The sequence below is a fragment of the Adiantum capillus-veneris genome, chromosome 16 (assembly GCF_014529385.1).
Source record: "Adiantum capillus-veneris isolate H3 chromosome 16, ASM1452938v2, whole genome shotgun sequence".
Classification (NCBI taxonomy): Eukaryota; Viridiplantae; Streptophyta; class Polypodiopsida; order Polypodiales; family Pteridaceae; genus Adiantum; species Adiantum capillus-veneris.
Window position 1 is genome coordinate 51,807,598 of NC_140946.1, and position 15,554 is coordinate 51,823,151.

The 15,554-nt window shown below is 42.1% G+C and overlaps 1 protein-coding gene and 1 pseudogene across 1 annotated transcript; one reads left to right on the plus strand and one right to left on the minus strand.

The window, feature by feature from the left end:
* Positions 1-472: 472 nt before the first annotated feature.
* LOC147439028 (uncharacterized) lies at positions 473-982 on the plus strand. Its single transcript, XM_086483955.1, has one exon. The coding sequence runs from the start codon at positions 473-475 to the stop codon at positions 980-982; it is 510 nt and encodes a 169-aa protein (XP_086340081.1).
* A 5,413-nt stretch (positions 983-6,395) lies between these two features.
* LOC147439029 (protein LUTEIN DEFICIENT 5, chloroplastic-like) lies at positions 6,396-15,035 on the minus strand (annotated as a pseudogene).
* Between the last annotated feature and the right edge of the window lie 519 nt (positions 15,036-15,554).

The following is a 15,554-nucleotide window of genomic DNA, read 5'->3' on the forward strand; positions in this document are numbered from 1 at the left end:
GTCAATATGGGTATCCTCTATAGAAATTGAGCCAAAGAGTTCAAAGTTTGAATGGAATCTAGACATGCAACAGTCTTTTCCTGGTATCAAGGAGGTATTGTGTGCTTACCCCGTGAGTCCTCCTGACTTGCAATCAATTTTCTATGTATCTATTAGTGTGGGATAAGTAGATTTTGGGCTGGTCCTCTTACAAAAGCAGGGTAGAAACTTCAGAGAAGTTTATTTTAAGAGCAACATGAAGAATGTAAGTGAGTTTTCTTACATAAAAAAGGAACAATGGGTATTTGCATTGGTTCTTGCTTGTCGCGGGTTCATGACATATCTACTGCCACAAAAGTTCTATGTGCTCAAAACATCAAACCTTTTGCCAAACATAGTGATACATAAGGGATAAGAGCTTCCATCTTACCCAAGAGTTGATAAGGATGATAATTATGAAGAGGAGTTAGATATTACGGATGCATTATATACAATGATGTTTGATAGTGCATCCAAGAAGTCTCTTCAAATGGCAAGAAGTGGAGAGATCATTAAGAACTCAAAAGGCGATGTAATCTTTTCTAGGGCTTACTTACTTGATGAAGCTGAAAACGATGATGAGGTTGCGTACCTCACTCTTTTTCTTGGATTGAAGGAGTGTGTTGAGTTTGGTTTGAAGAAAGTCATTGTGAAAGGGGATGTATTACTAGTCATGAATCATATGCTTGGTTTATGGATAATTAAAAAGGACAACTTAAAGAAATGGTTTTATGGCGTCAAGAAGCTTTTGCATGAGTTCGAGAAAATACATTCTAAGCATGTCCCACATAAACAGAATAAAGAAACTAATGATTTGGCTAGGGACAAGTTGGATGCTTTGATAGCTCCTCTAAAGGTCAAAGACGCCTTGTATGCAGGGAGGGAATCACTACAAGATATAGAAGAATTTTTTGGTAGAGGAAAATATCAAGAGGACGTGTCAAGATGTGATGTAAGAGAATAGTTGCAAAAGCACAAAACTACACATTGGTAGGTTAGGACTCATGTTTTATGGTAGATATAGCATTTTAAATTTTAATAAAAGTGCCATACAAGGAAAAAATATGCTTAATCTTGTAACATTACGATGAAGAAACAAGTCATCAAGAGAGGGACCAAGTTGTATTTAGTATTTTGAGAGCGAGTTACTATTGGCCCTCCATGATGAGAGGTGTTTATTTTTTGTGTAAGTCATGCCATGAATGCTAAGTGTTTGCAAATCGGAAGCTTTTGACAGAGTATAAAAAAGAAATACTATCTTTTGATGCATTTGCAAAATGGGGAGTGGATGATGTACGTCCAATCCCAAGGACCAATACTGGCAACAAGTATATCCGTGTGGTTGTGGACTGTTTTACAAAGTGGGTGAAAGAAAGAGCTCTAAAAGATGTAATAGTAAGAAGAGTGGTCTCTTTTTTCCATGAACAGGTGTGTTGTAGGTTTGGAGCTCCTATGGATATCATTTTTTATTGTGGACCAAAGTTTAGGAGGAAACTTTTTGGTTCCATCATGGAGAAGTTGGAAATTCAACATAGGAATACAAGCAATGCAATGGATTGGTTGAAATTTGTAATGGTCAAATTGTAAAGATGTTGTCAAAATATGCTACAGAGAATCCCAAAGAGTGTCACTTGGACGTGGGAAAGTGTTTGTGAGCTAATAGAACCACGTATACAGTGTCTACACAATTTACATCGTATGATCTTGCTCTCATGCCTATACAAGTGTAATGTTTGTTGGATGCATTGAAGTTGTTGTGTAGAATGCAAGTTGAGCATAATGACAAGCTGCAAGAAAGAATTTTTACTCTAGAGTTATTAGAGATGAATAAAAAGAAACCAAATGATTATTTTCTTCAACATGCAGAGATAAGGATGGACAAAATGAATAAGAGGCTGCTAGAGAAAGAGATCAAAGAGGGAGACCTTGTAACAAAGTACGATTCTCGCTTGGATTTCACTTTTTAAAAAAAGTTCAGGGACAAATGGTTGGAGCCCTACAAAGAAGTGTGTTCTTTCGAATGGCACATATGAATTGAAAAAGTTGTCTGGTGAACATTTGTGCTATAATATAAATAGTTATAGATTGAAGAATATTTTGCAAGGGATGTAGTTCTAAACGGTAATAGTCTCTTGGTTGAGCATAAATGAAAAAAAGTGGAGATATATTATGTTTAGTATGTACTAGTATGTGACTTGCGCACTATCGTGGCGAAGAAAAGCATGATAATTGGATCTCTCTCTCTCTCTCTCTCTCTCTCTCTCTCTCTCTCTCTCTCATGTGCGAGGAGAATGGAACTGTAGTCCTAGGAATCACTCTAAGAAGAAAACCCATGAACACTTGTTACCTTGAGCACCTATCTGCTACTATCAAGTGCTCCCATGGCAGCAAGCAATGCTTGTCCCCTATTCGCCACCACTTCACAATCGAGTTCCTGATGATGAACATCACGGTACCACCGCTTGGCCTATCGTACATATGTGTGATCACCATCAACTACCTTGGTCTAGGTCTTGTCCCTATCCCTAGTGACCCACCTCACTCTTTCTCTTTTTCTGTCTAGTGGGAGAGCTCTATGTGTGTGTGTGTGTGTGTGTGTGTGTGTGTGTGTGTGTGTGAAATATAGCGACAGTGACATACACACACACATAGTGAGTGTGAACGTGTGTACATACACACACAAGCTATCAAGCACACAATTTGGCTATACAATCTGTCTATTGTTGAAAAAGGTTGGATTTGTGCAGTCTATCGTCTCTCTCTCTCTCTCTCTCTCTCTCTCTCTCTCTCTCTCTCTCTCTCACACACACACACACACACACACACACACACACACGATCATGATTATTGCAGGTTATTGGGAAAGAATGGAGTTGTGTAGATCGTGAACCACTTCATGCAATTTTTGAAGGCTCTTTAATGTGTCTACGGAAAGGAGGATGACCCAGTAGGGACTGAACACAATTTTGACATTGATACAACATGCCATGCAATTCCACTAGAAGGCAATGCTTGGAGGCCCTCTCCTCCTCTAATTTTTCAAGCTCCATTATAATGGACTATTGAATAATAGAGAAAAAATATTGTGTATCCGAGTGTAGGTAATGGACTATTCAATAATAGAGAAAAACTATTGTGTATCAAAGTGCTCAAGAAAACCTAGGTTTAGTGTAATCCCACCTACAAATTTTCTCAACTATAATTGTTGCACCTTAGAGGCCCGTGCCACGTGACAAAAGGAAAGGGCTTGGACCGGGGCAAGGGGACCAAGGTAAATAAACAAAGAGAGTGGGTTGGGTGCCAAGAAAAGGACCCCCCCCCCCCCCCCCCCCCCCCTCTCTCTCTCTCTCTCTCTCTCTCTCTCTCTCTCTCTCCGTCCATGGGATGGTGGGCCACATACCCGTAAGATTTAATTTGAAGGTTAGGACACCCATAACAATTGCAGGAAAAAACCTAGGTTCGGTATAATCTCACCCATAAATTTTGAGATTTATCCCTATTTCTTTTTTAAGAAAATTTTGCAACACTTACTTCACAAAGTGAACATCCCCATGCTCCAAAAGAGACATGGATGCTTCCAATCGCGCAAATCCTGTGCAAGTCAAAGAAAACGTCCTTATGAGTGCATAGGGTCGCCTGGCTACACTCAAGCCCATAACGGAGGTCGAGCAGTCAACCATAAATTTTAAATTGAAGGTGAGAATACCTCCAAAATTTAAAGAAACTACAAAGTTAAAACTAGAGAATCTATAGAGTGCAGAGAATTTTAGTGCAAAAACCTTCAAATATAGTGAATTTGCCTCTAAAAGTTTTACGAAAAAAGTGTAATATAACCGAATGCTAAAAAAATCATAGGTTTAATGTAATCCCTTCTCAATATTTTGAAATTTATGTTTAAATTCAAAATTTGAAGGTGAGGAAATTGAGCGTAAACGCCTTCAAATATAATAAATTTGCCCCTAGAATTTCTCTTATCTAAGTTTTCTAAGTTTTTGGCAGAAAGCACTCTCCCTCAACTCGATTTAGCGTGACTCCCCTTACAAAATTTTGAGATTTGTCTCAAAAAATGTAATTTTCCTTTAAGCGCTCTAAGTCTACTACAATACCACTATGAAATTTGAGATTCACTTTTGAATTCCGCAAAGCTTAAAGAAATCTAGTTTCTACACCTTCAAAAACACTCGAGAGTTGTTGCCTCCCATCGTCTGTCATTGCTATCTATTGAGGTCCGCTCCTACCTTGGGCTTGCATAACCGGCCTTTCATTCATCGGATCAAACTTTTCCAATTCCATTGATTCTTGATTCCATCGATTCTCAATTCCGTAGATGCCGATGTCAATAGTCGATTTCTGATGCTCGATTAAGGCTTTCGTCGATCGTCACTTTGTTGATTTTTTATTGTAACATCAATGCTTATTCTCCTCCCTCTCTCTCTCTCTCTCTCTCTCTCTCTCTCTCTCTCTCTCAGGCACATACACACACTCACTCACATAGACTGGCGAATGGCGCTCTTTCTCACTCTCTCACTTTCACATACATTCTCTCTCTCTCTCTCTCTCTCTCACACACACACACACACACACACACACACACACACACAGGATGAATCGCATGGACCATTTTCTATTTTTTAGCAATCTCACTCACACACAAAATCTTGCAAGCAACAACGTCTCTCTCTCTCTCTCTCTCTCTCTCTCTCTCTCACACACACACACACACACACAATACGTGCATGATATCCACAATAAATCCCTAGAAGCACATCACTAAATCATTGAGCAGCTTGCTGCACTTCATTAATGTAATGTAAATATGTAAGGCCTCCGTGCAACTCTTCAACACCTGAGCGAATGATGGTATGTTGATTCTGTCTTTGATACACACACACACACACACATAGAGACAACGGGTCCCTCCCCCCCCCCCCCCCCCCCCTCTCTCTCTCTCATACACACACACATACACATACACATACAAACAAAACACAAGCATGTGTGTACAACTGCTAAGTTTTGAGCACCAAGATCAGAGATCATTCCCGACATGGAAGGTTCATGCAAAGCCTCGGGTCTATTTGACAGCCTCTTGTTAGGTGGGATCTTCCAAGATCGTGGACCTTCCGTTTATTCTAAGAATTCGACCGAGTTGAGCCTCCACGACTTGAACCACCACCTACCACATCAGAGACCATTACTCTCCCACTAAACTATTGCGCATCACTTGAAATGGAGGTGAGAACTTAAAATGATATAGCAAAAATGATGGGGTGAGGATCACATGGTGTTCACTAAAACATCGCTTTGGGACGGTTGGGTCCCATAGTCATCACGTTGAAATAGATGTGTGCACAAGGTGGTCATATCTCAATTGGGATTTACACAAGGATCACTTGGCGATCAGTTATGTTCACATCGAGTGTATTTGGGGTTCACTTTAATTGTGATCACTTGGAGATTAATCAGCCATCGGATGGCACAAAAACATGGGACAATTGATCCCACGTGAAAGAGGGGGTGTCAAACAATCACGAAGCTTACCAAAAGAACTTCATTGAACGATACATGAAGGGGAGTTTTTTTATGGCCTTCAAAATGCAAAGTAAAACCACCTTTCAAATGAATTTTAAAAATAAAAGTAGTGAGTGATGACCTTTCAAATTTCATTTCAGAGTTGGACTAAACTACATGGCCTAGAGTTGGAGTAAAACTACATAACCTTTGCACATTTGCAAAGACTCTAAATATTATGAATATAGATAGAGTACTTTTTTACTTTACATTGCCAACTCACAAGTCTGCGTTTTTAACTCAGCAGATTTTGTGTTTTTATTTTGTAACATGTTAAAAACTTACCCTTCACTTTTTCATTTTAAATTAAGTATTCCATAAGGTTTGCTTTGAAAGGAAGCGTTGAATGACACATGGAGGGTCTCTCTTTAAAAAAATTTAAGGTGCTTCATATATAGTATAGTATAGATGACCCTTATTTGTCGATTTTGTGGTGTAACTTCAATTTTGTATCTTAACATTGAGTAAGTCATCTCAAATGTTTTTTTTAAATTATATTGCAATTTTTAAAAAACATTTGAGATGACTTGCTGATTGTCGCAATGAAGACACAACTAACGAATCAGTGCCGTCCACAACCCCACTCTCGCAACTTCTATAGAGCAATGGCATGGCAACCTCTTTCCTCTTCATAGGTAGTGAACACCTTAGCTTTGATGTGAATGGGAAAAGGGGGTTTCATTGCAACACAATTGTTATGCAAGCTACCAAATGGGAGTCTAGAGCACCTCATGTGCCACCCTCCGGACAGGGAAGAAAGTGCACGAGAGAAAGCTGGGGAGCGAAGCTGAAGCCCGTCGGCCGTACTAGTATCATTAATGTTTATCGTAAACTACATCCACGGGAAAGAGATTACAAAATAAAATATATATTGGTTACAACCCCTTACATACATACATCTGACGCACTAAAAACAGGCGCACCATACATAGGCTAGGTCTTATTTACACACGCACCGAAGACACCCGAGACTACACTCCGATCAAGGATGAGCATCCTGAATCCACCAGCTTTGGGGGGCAGCACAGCGTTGGGCCACTTGGGCGTGGGGTTGCGGTGGAGCGCCTGGAAGGAGAAGGCATCGTAAAGCCGCATCAGCAGCGGCGGTCCTGCCCGATTGAATAGGCTCTGTCCGATGCACTGCCGGGGCTCCGCGGTGAAGGGAATATAGGACATCAGCGGAGGCGCCTTCTGCCCTTCCGCCCAGCGGTTCGGCTTGAAGGCCTGAGGGTTCTTGTAATAGACGGGGTGGTAGTGGAGGGCAATGATGGGCACTACCAGCACTCTGCCCTTGGGAATGGGACCAAAGCCGTCCACATAGTCGTCGCTCTTGGCCCGCCCTGCTATCACGTTGGCCTCCGGGTACATGCGGTTGGTCTCCAGGCAGACATTCTTGAAGAAAGTCAGGTCCGCCTTGGCAGCCCGCTCACGCCACTTGGCCTCCCGTGTAATCAGTTGCACCGCCCACCCCAGCAAGTTAGCGGCCGTCGTCGCTCCCGCAAACAGCAAGTTCTTCACCGTGTCTTGCAGCTGCACGCCGTTCACGCCCGCTGCTGTCTCTTGCAGCTCCGCTAGTGGTGACCCCGCCCCCCCTTCCTCTATAATCTCCTCCACCACCTTGTTCAAGCCCTACACCAGGCCTGCCACGTCGCTCCAGTAGAGCTTGTACAACGGTAACAGCCTGGCCGGCACGAAGCCCACCACCGCAGAGTACCTCTCCAGCTGTGATATGAGGTGATGCACATGCCGGAACGGTCAGCTCTATCCCGAAGGCGAACTTGTAGAGAAGATTTCATTCATGTCTACATACAGGTCTACCTCCGTGGCATGGGCGGCCACCAGCTCTGCCCATTCCTTCACCTTGTTGTCATCTCTTTCCCTCTTGCTATCTCTTTTTCTCGCCCCCCGCCCCCGCCCCGCCCCGCCTCGCCCCGCCCCCTCCTCTCCCCTCCCCCTCTCTCTCTCTCTCTCTCTCTCTCTCTCTCTCTCTCTCTCTTACACTACTTTGACACTACTCTAACTATAAGGGGTATGAGCCTTCCGAAAACGGCCACGGGAGGGGACCCCCCACGTAAACACGCTAGCCTCACTCCACGCACTCGTGCATCGTGGGGACTCCACGCAAGGTTCCCCAGGGCACGCTATGACCCTCCGTGAGTGCGGCGGAGCCTGAGGCTACGTGGGGCTAGGGACCCGGAACGCAAGACCCGCAAAACGCAGCACGGCCATCGACCCATGGAACGCAACCACGCCCGAGCCGGTCCCGTTCGAGCCAGGCCCCCGTGAAGGCAACTCGACCCGAGCCGGTCCCGTCCGAGCCGGGCCCTCCTGAGCCGGTGCCGTCCGCGCCAGGACCCCTTGAAGCAACACCTCGACCCGAGCCGGTTCCGTCCGAGCCGGGCCCTCCTGAGCCGGTGCCGTCCGAGCCAGGCCCTTGAAGACAAAACACCCCTCCGCCCGAGCCGGGCCCTTTGAAAGCAAACGCGCCCACCACGCACCTCAACCTAACGCGCCCAAATTCTGGGGCGTCACACTTGGTATCAGAGCTCTAGGTTCCGTCCAGAGCTCCAGGAAAAGAACTCCACGCCCCCCGTCCCCGTGACGCGTCCAAATCCCGAGCCGTGACCCGCGCCGGCCCCGATCCGAGCCGGGCACCTTCAACACAATTAATGAAGAGAAAGATATAATCAATAAATTTTCAATTCGGAGAAAAATTAAGAGCAAAAAGAAAAATTTCTTTTCAGACGTGTTCGCAATTTGAGAACGATAATCCAAAATCGCTGCAGAATTTAGAGAAAGTTTCTTCTGCAAAGTTGTAGACCACATCCATTCCGGTGGCTCTCGAGAAAAATGTTTCTACAAAATCGTTTTCAATTAGGAGGAAAATCAAAAACAAAAAGCGAAAGTTGCTTTTCAGACATCTTCGCAGTCCGAGAATGATAACTCAAAATTTGTGCAGAATTTGAAAAACGTTTCTTTAGCAAAGTTGTAGACCACATCGATTCCAGTGGCTATGGAGGATAGTTTTTGCAAAATCATTTTCAATTAGGAGAGAAATCAAAAAGAAAAAACAAAAGTTTCTTTTCAGACGTACGCAATCTACGAGCGATAATTGAAAATTGGTGCAGAATTTGAAAAAAGTTTGTTCTGCAAAGTTTTAGACCATATCAATTGCGGTGCCTTTGGCGGTCTATTTCTACAAAATCATTTTTAATTAAAAGAAAAATCCAAAACATAAAGCGGAAGTTGCTTTTCAGACATGTACGCAATCCGCGAACGATAACTCAAAATCGGTGCAGAATTTGAAAAAAGTTTGTTCTGCAAAGAGTTGTAGACCACATTGATTCTGGTACCTTGCATAGAACCATTTTTGCAAGATCGTTTTCAATTAGGATAAAAATCAAAAACAAAAAGTAGAAGCTTCTTTTCTGACATGTATGCAGTCCGCGAACAATAACTCAAAATCGGTGCAGAATTTTGAAAAAAGTTTCTTTTGCAAAGTTGTAGACCACATGGCTTCTGATGCCATAAGCGAGTTGTTTCTGCAAAAAAAAAATCATTTAGGAGAAATGAAAAACAAAATTAAACATCCTACTCTGATACCATGCGGAGAGAGAAAGACAGAGCACATAAATAGAATCCCAAAGTGTGTAAAATACACACATGAGATGATGTATATATAGAGGGGACCTAGGTGCTATATATAGAGAAGCCATATATTGGGTAGCTTCTCATATAAGCTCAACAAATGATACATTTTCCATTAATCCCTTGCACTCAACACATGTTTAAAAGCAGGTCTATCATGGAGCTTCTCACGTGGCACGTGAACCACTACTCAAATGATGTAATGAGGTGTGTCCCTGCCGACACTTGAGGCTTGGGTTAGCAAGTGATGGTCTCAAACCCTTTGGCACTAAGTCTACTTCATGGAGCACTTGGCCTGTGGTGATCGTCAACTACAATATTCCACCATGAAGGATAACCAAGAAGGGTAATATACTTCTTTCCTTGCTTGTTCCAGGGAAGTACAAAGTGGTAAATATTGATGTCTACCTTGATCCCCTCATCGAGGAGTTATGGAGAGGCATCCCTGTTGTAGATCTCTCACTTCCAAAGGGGAAAAAGAAGCCATTATGAGGGGAATCCCTAGGTGGACTATGCATAACTATCATGGGCTTGGAGAGATTTTTGGTATCTCCCTTTCCATTCTCTTTCTATTTATCTCCCTCTAGTTTGAAGCTCATCTCTAGCAATATGACATGTATGTAGGGTTGTCCAAATCGGGCCACAATGCATGTCCTACTTGCAGGCCATCCATGGTGACAGATAGGCCAAATTCCTTGCGGAAGGTAGCCTAATTAAACAACCATCATTTCTTACCCCAAGGTCATAGCAAGTACAAGGTTCCAAAAAATGGGAAGAGGCCTCTAAAGCTCACGATGGCAAATTGGGCAACTATTTGGGAAGAGCACTACAACAATAATCTAGCTCCGAGTACTCCACCAAAAGGTATGTTAAGGCATTCCATATGTTTAAGGATTCCATATTGGAAGGACTTAAAAATAGAATACCTCTTGGATCCTATACACATATTCAAGAATGTAGCCCACACACTGGGGGAGAGGGAGGATTTGAGGGTCTTGAAACATCTTCCCCCCTCTACTACTCCATTCCATGCCCTGAATGGGAAGAGTGTTCTTGCTAAAGTTCCATGGATGCTATCCAAAGAATAATTGGACCAAGTGAAGGGTACCATTGCATCTATTTGCACACCAACAAGATACATGAAGTCGCTAAAGAGAGCTTCTACAAAAGCAAAGAAAGGTGGAAGAGTTCAATTGTATGGGTTGAAGTCATATGATTGGCAAAAGATGCTTCAGGTAAATCCCTCTCCCTATTATCTCTATTGTTTGTTTTTTAAGACACATATGATGTGTGTGTATGACTTTCTCTCCCTTTCCATTCCTCTAATTTACAATGTAGTTCATTCTATCGGTGAGTATGTGTGTATGCTAGGACAAGAAAGTGAGGGATGCATTTTTAAACTTGGAGAGCTAGTAAGGTACACCACAGGACTTCACTCGAGTACAATTTTTTATGTACACAATAACCTCAATTAGCACTAGGTGTATTCTTGTGTGTTTTCTTACAAATTTGTGAGCTCCAAGGAAATTGAAATAGATGCTATCCCTATTGCTCAAACACTTGCAGTAGAAACTGCATGTGCCATTGAGGATACATTTCCTTGATCGATTCTTCTTCGTCAAATCAACCTCTTGGTTCACGTGGTGGAGGATATGTCTATATGCAGCGCACGCACGATGGCCGCTACAGGCCACCCCCGGACGCTACAAGCCACACCCGCCGGTTGAAGGAGGATCTGACTCGTGGCAGGGGGGAATCGGAACTCCCTCCCCCTTTATCTATTAGTATAGATAGATGAGGAAATGATGCATGATAGCAAAAGCTTTCAATTCTCAAAAGAATAACGAAAAAAAACTTAAAAGAATCCGACCATGTTTTCTTTTTTCTTGCTCAAAAAGACCTTAGCCAACAACAGAGTAAGGAGTGCATTCATAAGAGTTTGATCCCATGAAGTATTAACGTAGATATATTTTCCTTAATATATTGTTTTGTGAAGGAGTCACATTTAAATACCTTGTATGTCCATTTCATTACATTGTTTTATTATACTTATTGTATCCTTTTTTTAATGAAAGCAATAATGTAATATTTTGTTATACCTACCATAATGTGAAGTGTTGACTCAATGAAATATTTCTTAATATTTTGATTGGTGAAAGAATCATTCATTTAAGGACCTCGTATATATCCATTTTATTGAATTGTTTTTATTGCTTCCTTTTCTTATGGGATCATTAAGGTATTATTTTTGTTTTAGTTTGACAATGCATACTTTTATTTTAATGAAATATTAGGACCCATACTTCTATTTTATTATTTCTATTTTTCTTCATTTTAAATTAACAATGTACACCTTTCACCTTGTTGTTTAAATGAGGCCTTTGTAACATATAAGAAATTTGTGATTATGTGTAGACAATACAATTTTATATTAAAAGCACAACAAGAATGACATGTAATTGTTGACACTCATTTAAATCTACTCCTCCTCGTAATTGTCATCCACCTTAACTTGAACTAGCTTTGTCTTTCACTTTGTATACTTTTTGAAACAAGCCTCTCAAAAACCTCTAATGAGAGAATTAGGTGGACATCTAAAGTTTTATTATTTTGTACAATGATTGAACTGACCTTTTCATTTTCATGTCAATTGTTATTGGTCTTTGAGTGGATCCCTTCATTTCACATCCTTACATAGTGATTTTCAATGAGTCCCTTCATTTGACATTCTTACATGACTTGAAATCACTTTCATTAAAGTTATTGAAATCTCTTCCGGTCATTAGTAGTATTAGTATGCGATCACACATTGTTGCAACCAAGAGAAACATGAAAACTCACTCTCTCTCTCTGTCTCTCTCTCTCTCTCTCTCTCTCTCTCTCTCTCTCGCTCACACACACACACACACACACACACACACATCTACATATTAGGAACATTTTGAGCTCATTTTTGGGCCTTTTAAGGGTGACACATAATCAAAGCTGCACAAATGAGAGCAACGTACTAAACCCTCTAAATATTTATCAGAACCTTATGATAGGATCTATCATTTGAAAGCTCTTGAAAAATGGATTCTAAAGAGCTAAGGTTTGAAAATGTTTGGATGAGTTTTATGAAAGTTATGCCGTTATTTTTAAGCTGCTACTTTTCTAATCCTTACGGTAATTTAAAATCACCTTTTTCTATATCTATATGAAGGCAATGTTTGTTACATGTATGCTATATATCATAGAGAATTTGAAGAGTAGATTCTAAATATTCAGTCTACGACTAATTTGGATCTTATTTGTAAAAAAATTATTGGATTGCACTTTCTGAAAGTTGTTCCATATCAGCAATCTTTTACAAGGCCCAAAAATGAGCTCAAAATCTCCCTAGTACGTTTGGTGTATGTGTGGATATGGGTATTTGTGCCTACCTCTGAGGAGAATGCAATTATCCTTGGAATCAATCTGGGGAAATAAAAATGAGTAGGTATCCCTTGTCTCTCTCTCTCTCTCTCTCTCTCTCTCTCTCTCTCTCTCTCTCTCTCTCTCTCACACACACACACACACACACACACACACACACACACAAGATCTTGAGATCAAGACTCATCGAGTAAAACATTGATATTTCTTTTTCCTCCTTTCTCAATTCTTTTGAGTGAAGACTAGTTGGGTAGATCTCTCTCTCTCTCTCTCTCTCTCTCTCTCTCTCTCTCTCTCTCTCTCTCTCTATGTATCTCAATTAGCACTCCATCTTTTAGTCAATCAATTTCTATCAAATAAATTTGAGCTGGCCATATGTCTTTGTGTAATGTACCAAATTTCTACCATCCTGCTACTCTTCTGCTATGCTATAAAAAACCATGGCTTCCTAACAAAATAGGATTCTCACGATCCTTAATTGGTTGGAGAAAGGCATATTTTGGATGGCAACATCCTTCCGTGTCACTTTTGAAGGGCTAAGAAGTTGCGAGGAAACCCCTAGGGTCTGGGGTAAAGGGGCAAGAGGGGTATGAATAGGGTAATACCGAGCCAAATATTGGTTTACAGCAGGTCAAAAAGGTGGACATGGCGGGAGACTGAGTGAAAAATAATGAGCTAGTTTTTCGCCCAAAAAACAAATTCTGTGCCGCTCCTTACGGAGACGACGAATGACTCGCTCTACAGACAAGAGACATGGGCTTGGGCTTCAACATATTCTTCTGTAGCTTTCACCCAATCAAAAATATCAAAACATTCTTATAGAATTCTCTTACCTCTATCATTAGTAGGCGGCTTAGGCTGGCGCACCACAAGTTGTTGAGCTACTGCCACATTGGATATCATAGATCTCCAATCCTGCATTTGACTCTCCAAAAAAGTGTGCAGGTCCTACTGCATTTCCATTGCTAGTGCATCAAGATCATTCAAATTGATCATCACATCACCAGTATGTGAAGCTACATAATTTGCCAGGCTATTTTGCATTCGCAAGTGAAGAAGTTCATCTTGAATAGAAGAAACAATTACATAATTAGCCTCTCTCAGAGTTTGCATTTCACAAACGTGCTGCTAAACTGTACTATCCAATGCTGAGTTTTGGATCGCTAGCTTTGCATTGCGAGCCTGCAAGGCAGCCACCTGCGATTCGAGCTCGGTGACTCATGCCTCAGTTGCCATTGCTGGCCAAACTGACCAAAAGGAATCCACCATGCATTGCAAAAAGGTTCTACATGCTTGGAGTTGATCCGAGGGATTTGCATTATGAGATTTCCAAGGTTGAAGGACTGGATTCGTTCCCACCACATTTGCAAATACCCAATTAGGATCTGGGTTTTCTATCTGCGAGGAAGTGTGCGCACCCGTAGAGCCAGTTCCCTCAAGATTTTAAGTTGTAGCCCGCTCCTGCACTCTTTGACGCCAGCGCACAACTACAAAATCCTCTGCATATTGGCCTCTGACCAGTGACGACGTCGGAGCAAGAGGTGGTGTGGAAAGCAGGACTTCCTCTCATCCTCGCTTTTGGCTCAATGTCCCCACAGTGGCCATCTCCCATGAAACAGAGGCTACCACTACAATAGAAGCACCAGCTACACTTGTTACTCGAGAAAGGGTATAAGACAACTTCCAAACAGGCACAGAACTCGGAGCCCGTGCCGACTGTGTGGTGTTGTGGGAAATAAATCTCTCATCCTCAAAGTGGAACAAAGGGAGAAGGGCAAGAGGAAAAAATTCATGTAAGGAAAACACCAATGTGAGAAGTTTCCCTTACTTTGTATTCTTCGGGACACTGCACCCCATCTACCCCATCACTCGTGGACATTCCGCCAGCAACCTTTTCCTGACTATCACTACCCAGGCCACTGGCCCAAAGTTGGCTGAATGCAACAGATTACGTGATTTAGCAAAAATATATACGTTTTGGCATGCAACCAAATTGCTTCCAAGAACCAACCATACACATCTCTTATCACTCCATCAGAGAGCCCTCACAATTTGTGTTCGCCCTTCACCTTCAAGCCGAACTCAAGCTCAGCCTTTGCAGTAGGAATAACGTGTGAAGCGCGAACAACACCATCATTGGGATAGCAACATCACCTTGAAATTATTTCAGCTGTCAACTGAATCTACTCATTGTTCACTTGCACCATATCACCAAGAGTGAATTGTTAGATCAAAGCCATAGCCTGTGGGTGAACATGGATACCTTGCCAATCAAGGTTGACAAAGACATGCAACCGCAACTCCTTCAACCATGCGTCCACCCTTCTGAGACCCAGTTGCTGCATGGGAGTAAAAGGAATGCACTGAAGCAAAGAAGCCGTCATGGTGGCGAAAGCATATAGGAGAAGACTGAAACGCAGAAATGAAATAGTGCAAAAGCTCTACAAATAGCGCGACCAAAGTATAAGGTATCTGTTGCATGCACAAAATCACTCACAAAGAGTTCTCAAAATAGGGTGTGCCACGGTGTTGGAACCATCATAGTCCTTTTTCCGCTTTTTGAGATTGCATGTTAAAGAATCCCCAATCATGATTAAGGTGGCTTCCGGCTCTTGTACCATAGCAAAGGGGCACTTAATAGAGGTAGGTGAAAAGTGATGGCGAAGTTGGAACCCATTCACCGGAACAGAAATCACCTCCCCCCGTAAATCAACCATAAAAGGAAGTAGGCCCAGATGACTTAAAAATCCTCGGAACGGCCCAGACCACTGTAATTTTAGCTTCCCGAGCATCTTCCCAAAGCGGGAGTTAAATACAAGAACCAACTGGCCCCGCAAGAATTGTCCTGCTTTAGGTCGATCCGACCATTCCTTCCATTGAGATTGCAGATCCTTAAACACCCC

Bases quoted from the DNA above. Each gene is read 5' to 3' on its own strand.
- LOC147439028 (XM_086483955.1), top strand. From the start codon at position 473: ATGATGTTTGATAGTGCATCCAAGAAGTCTCTTCAAATGGCAAGAAGT.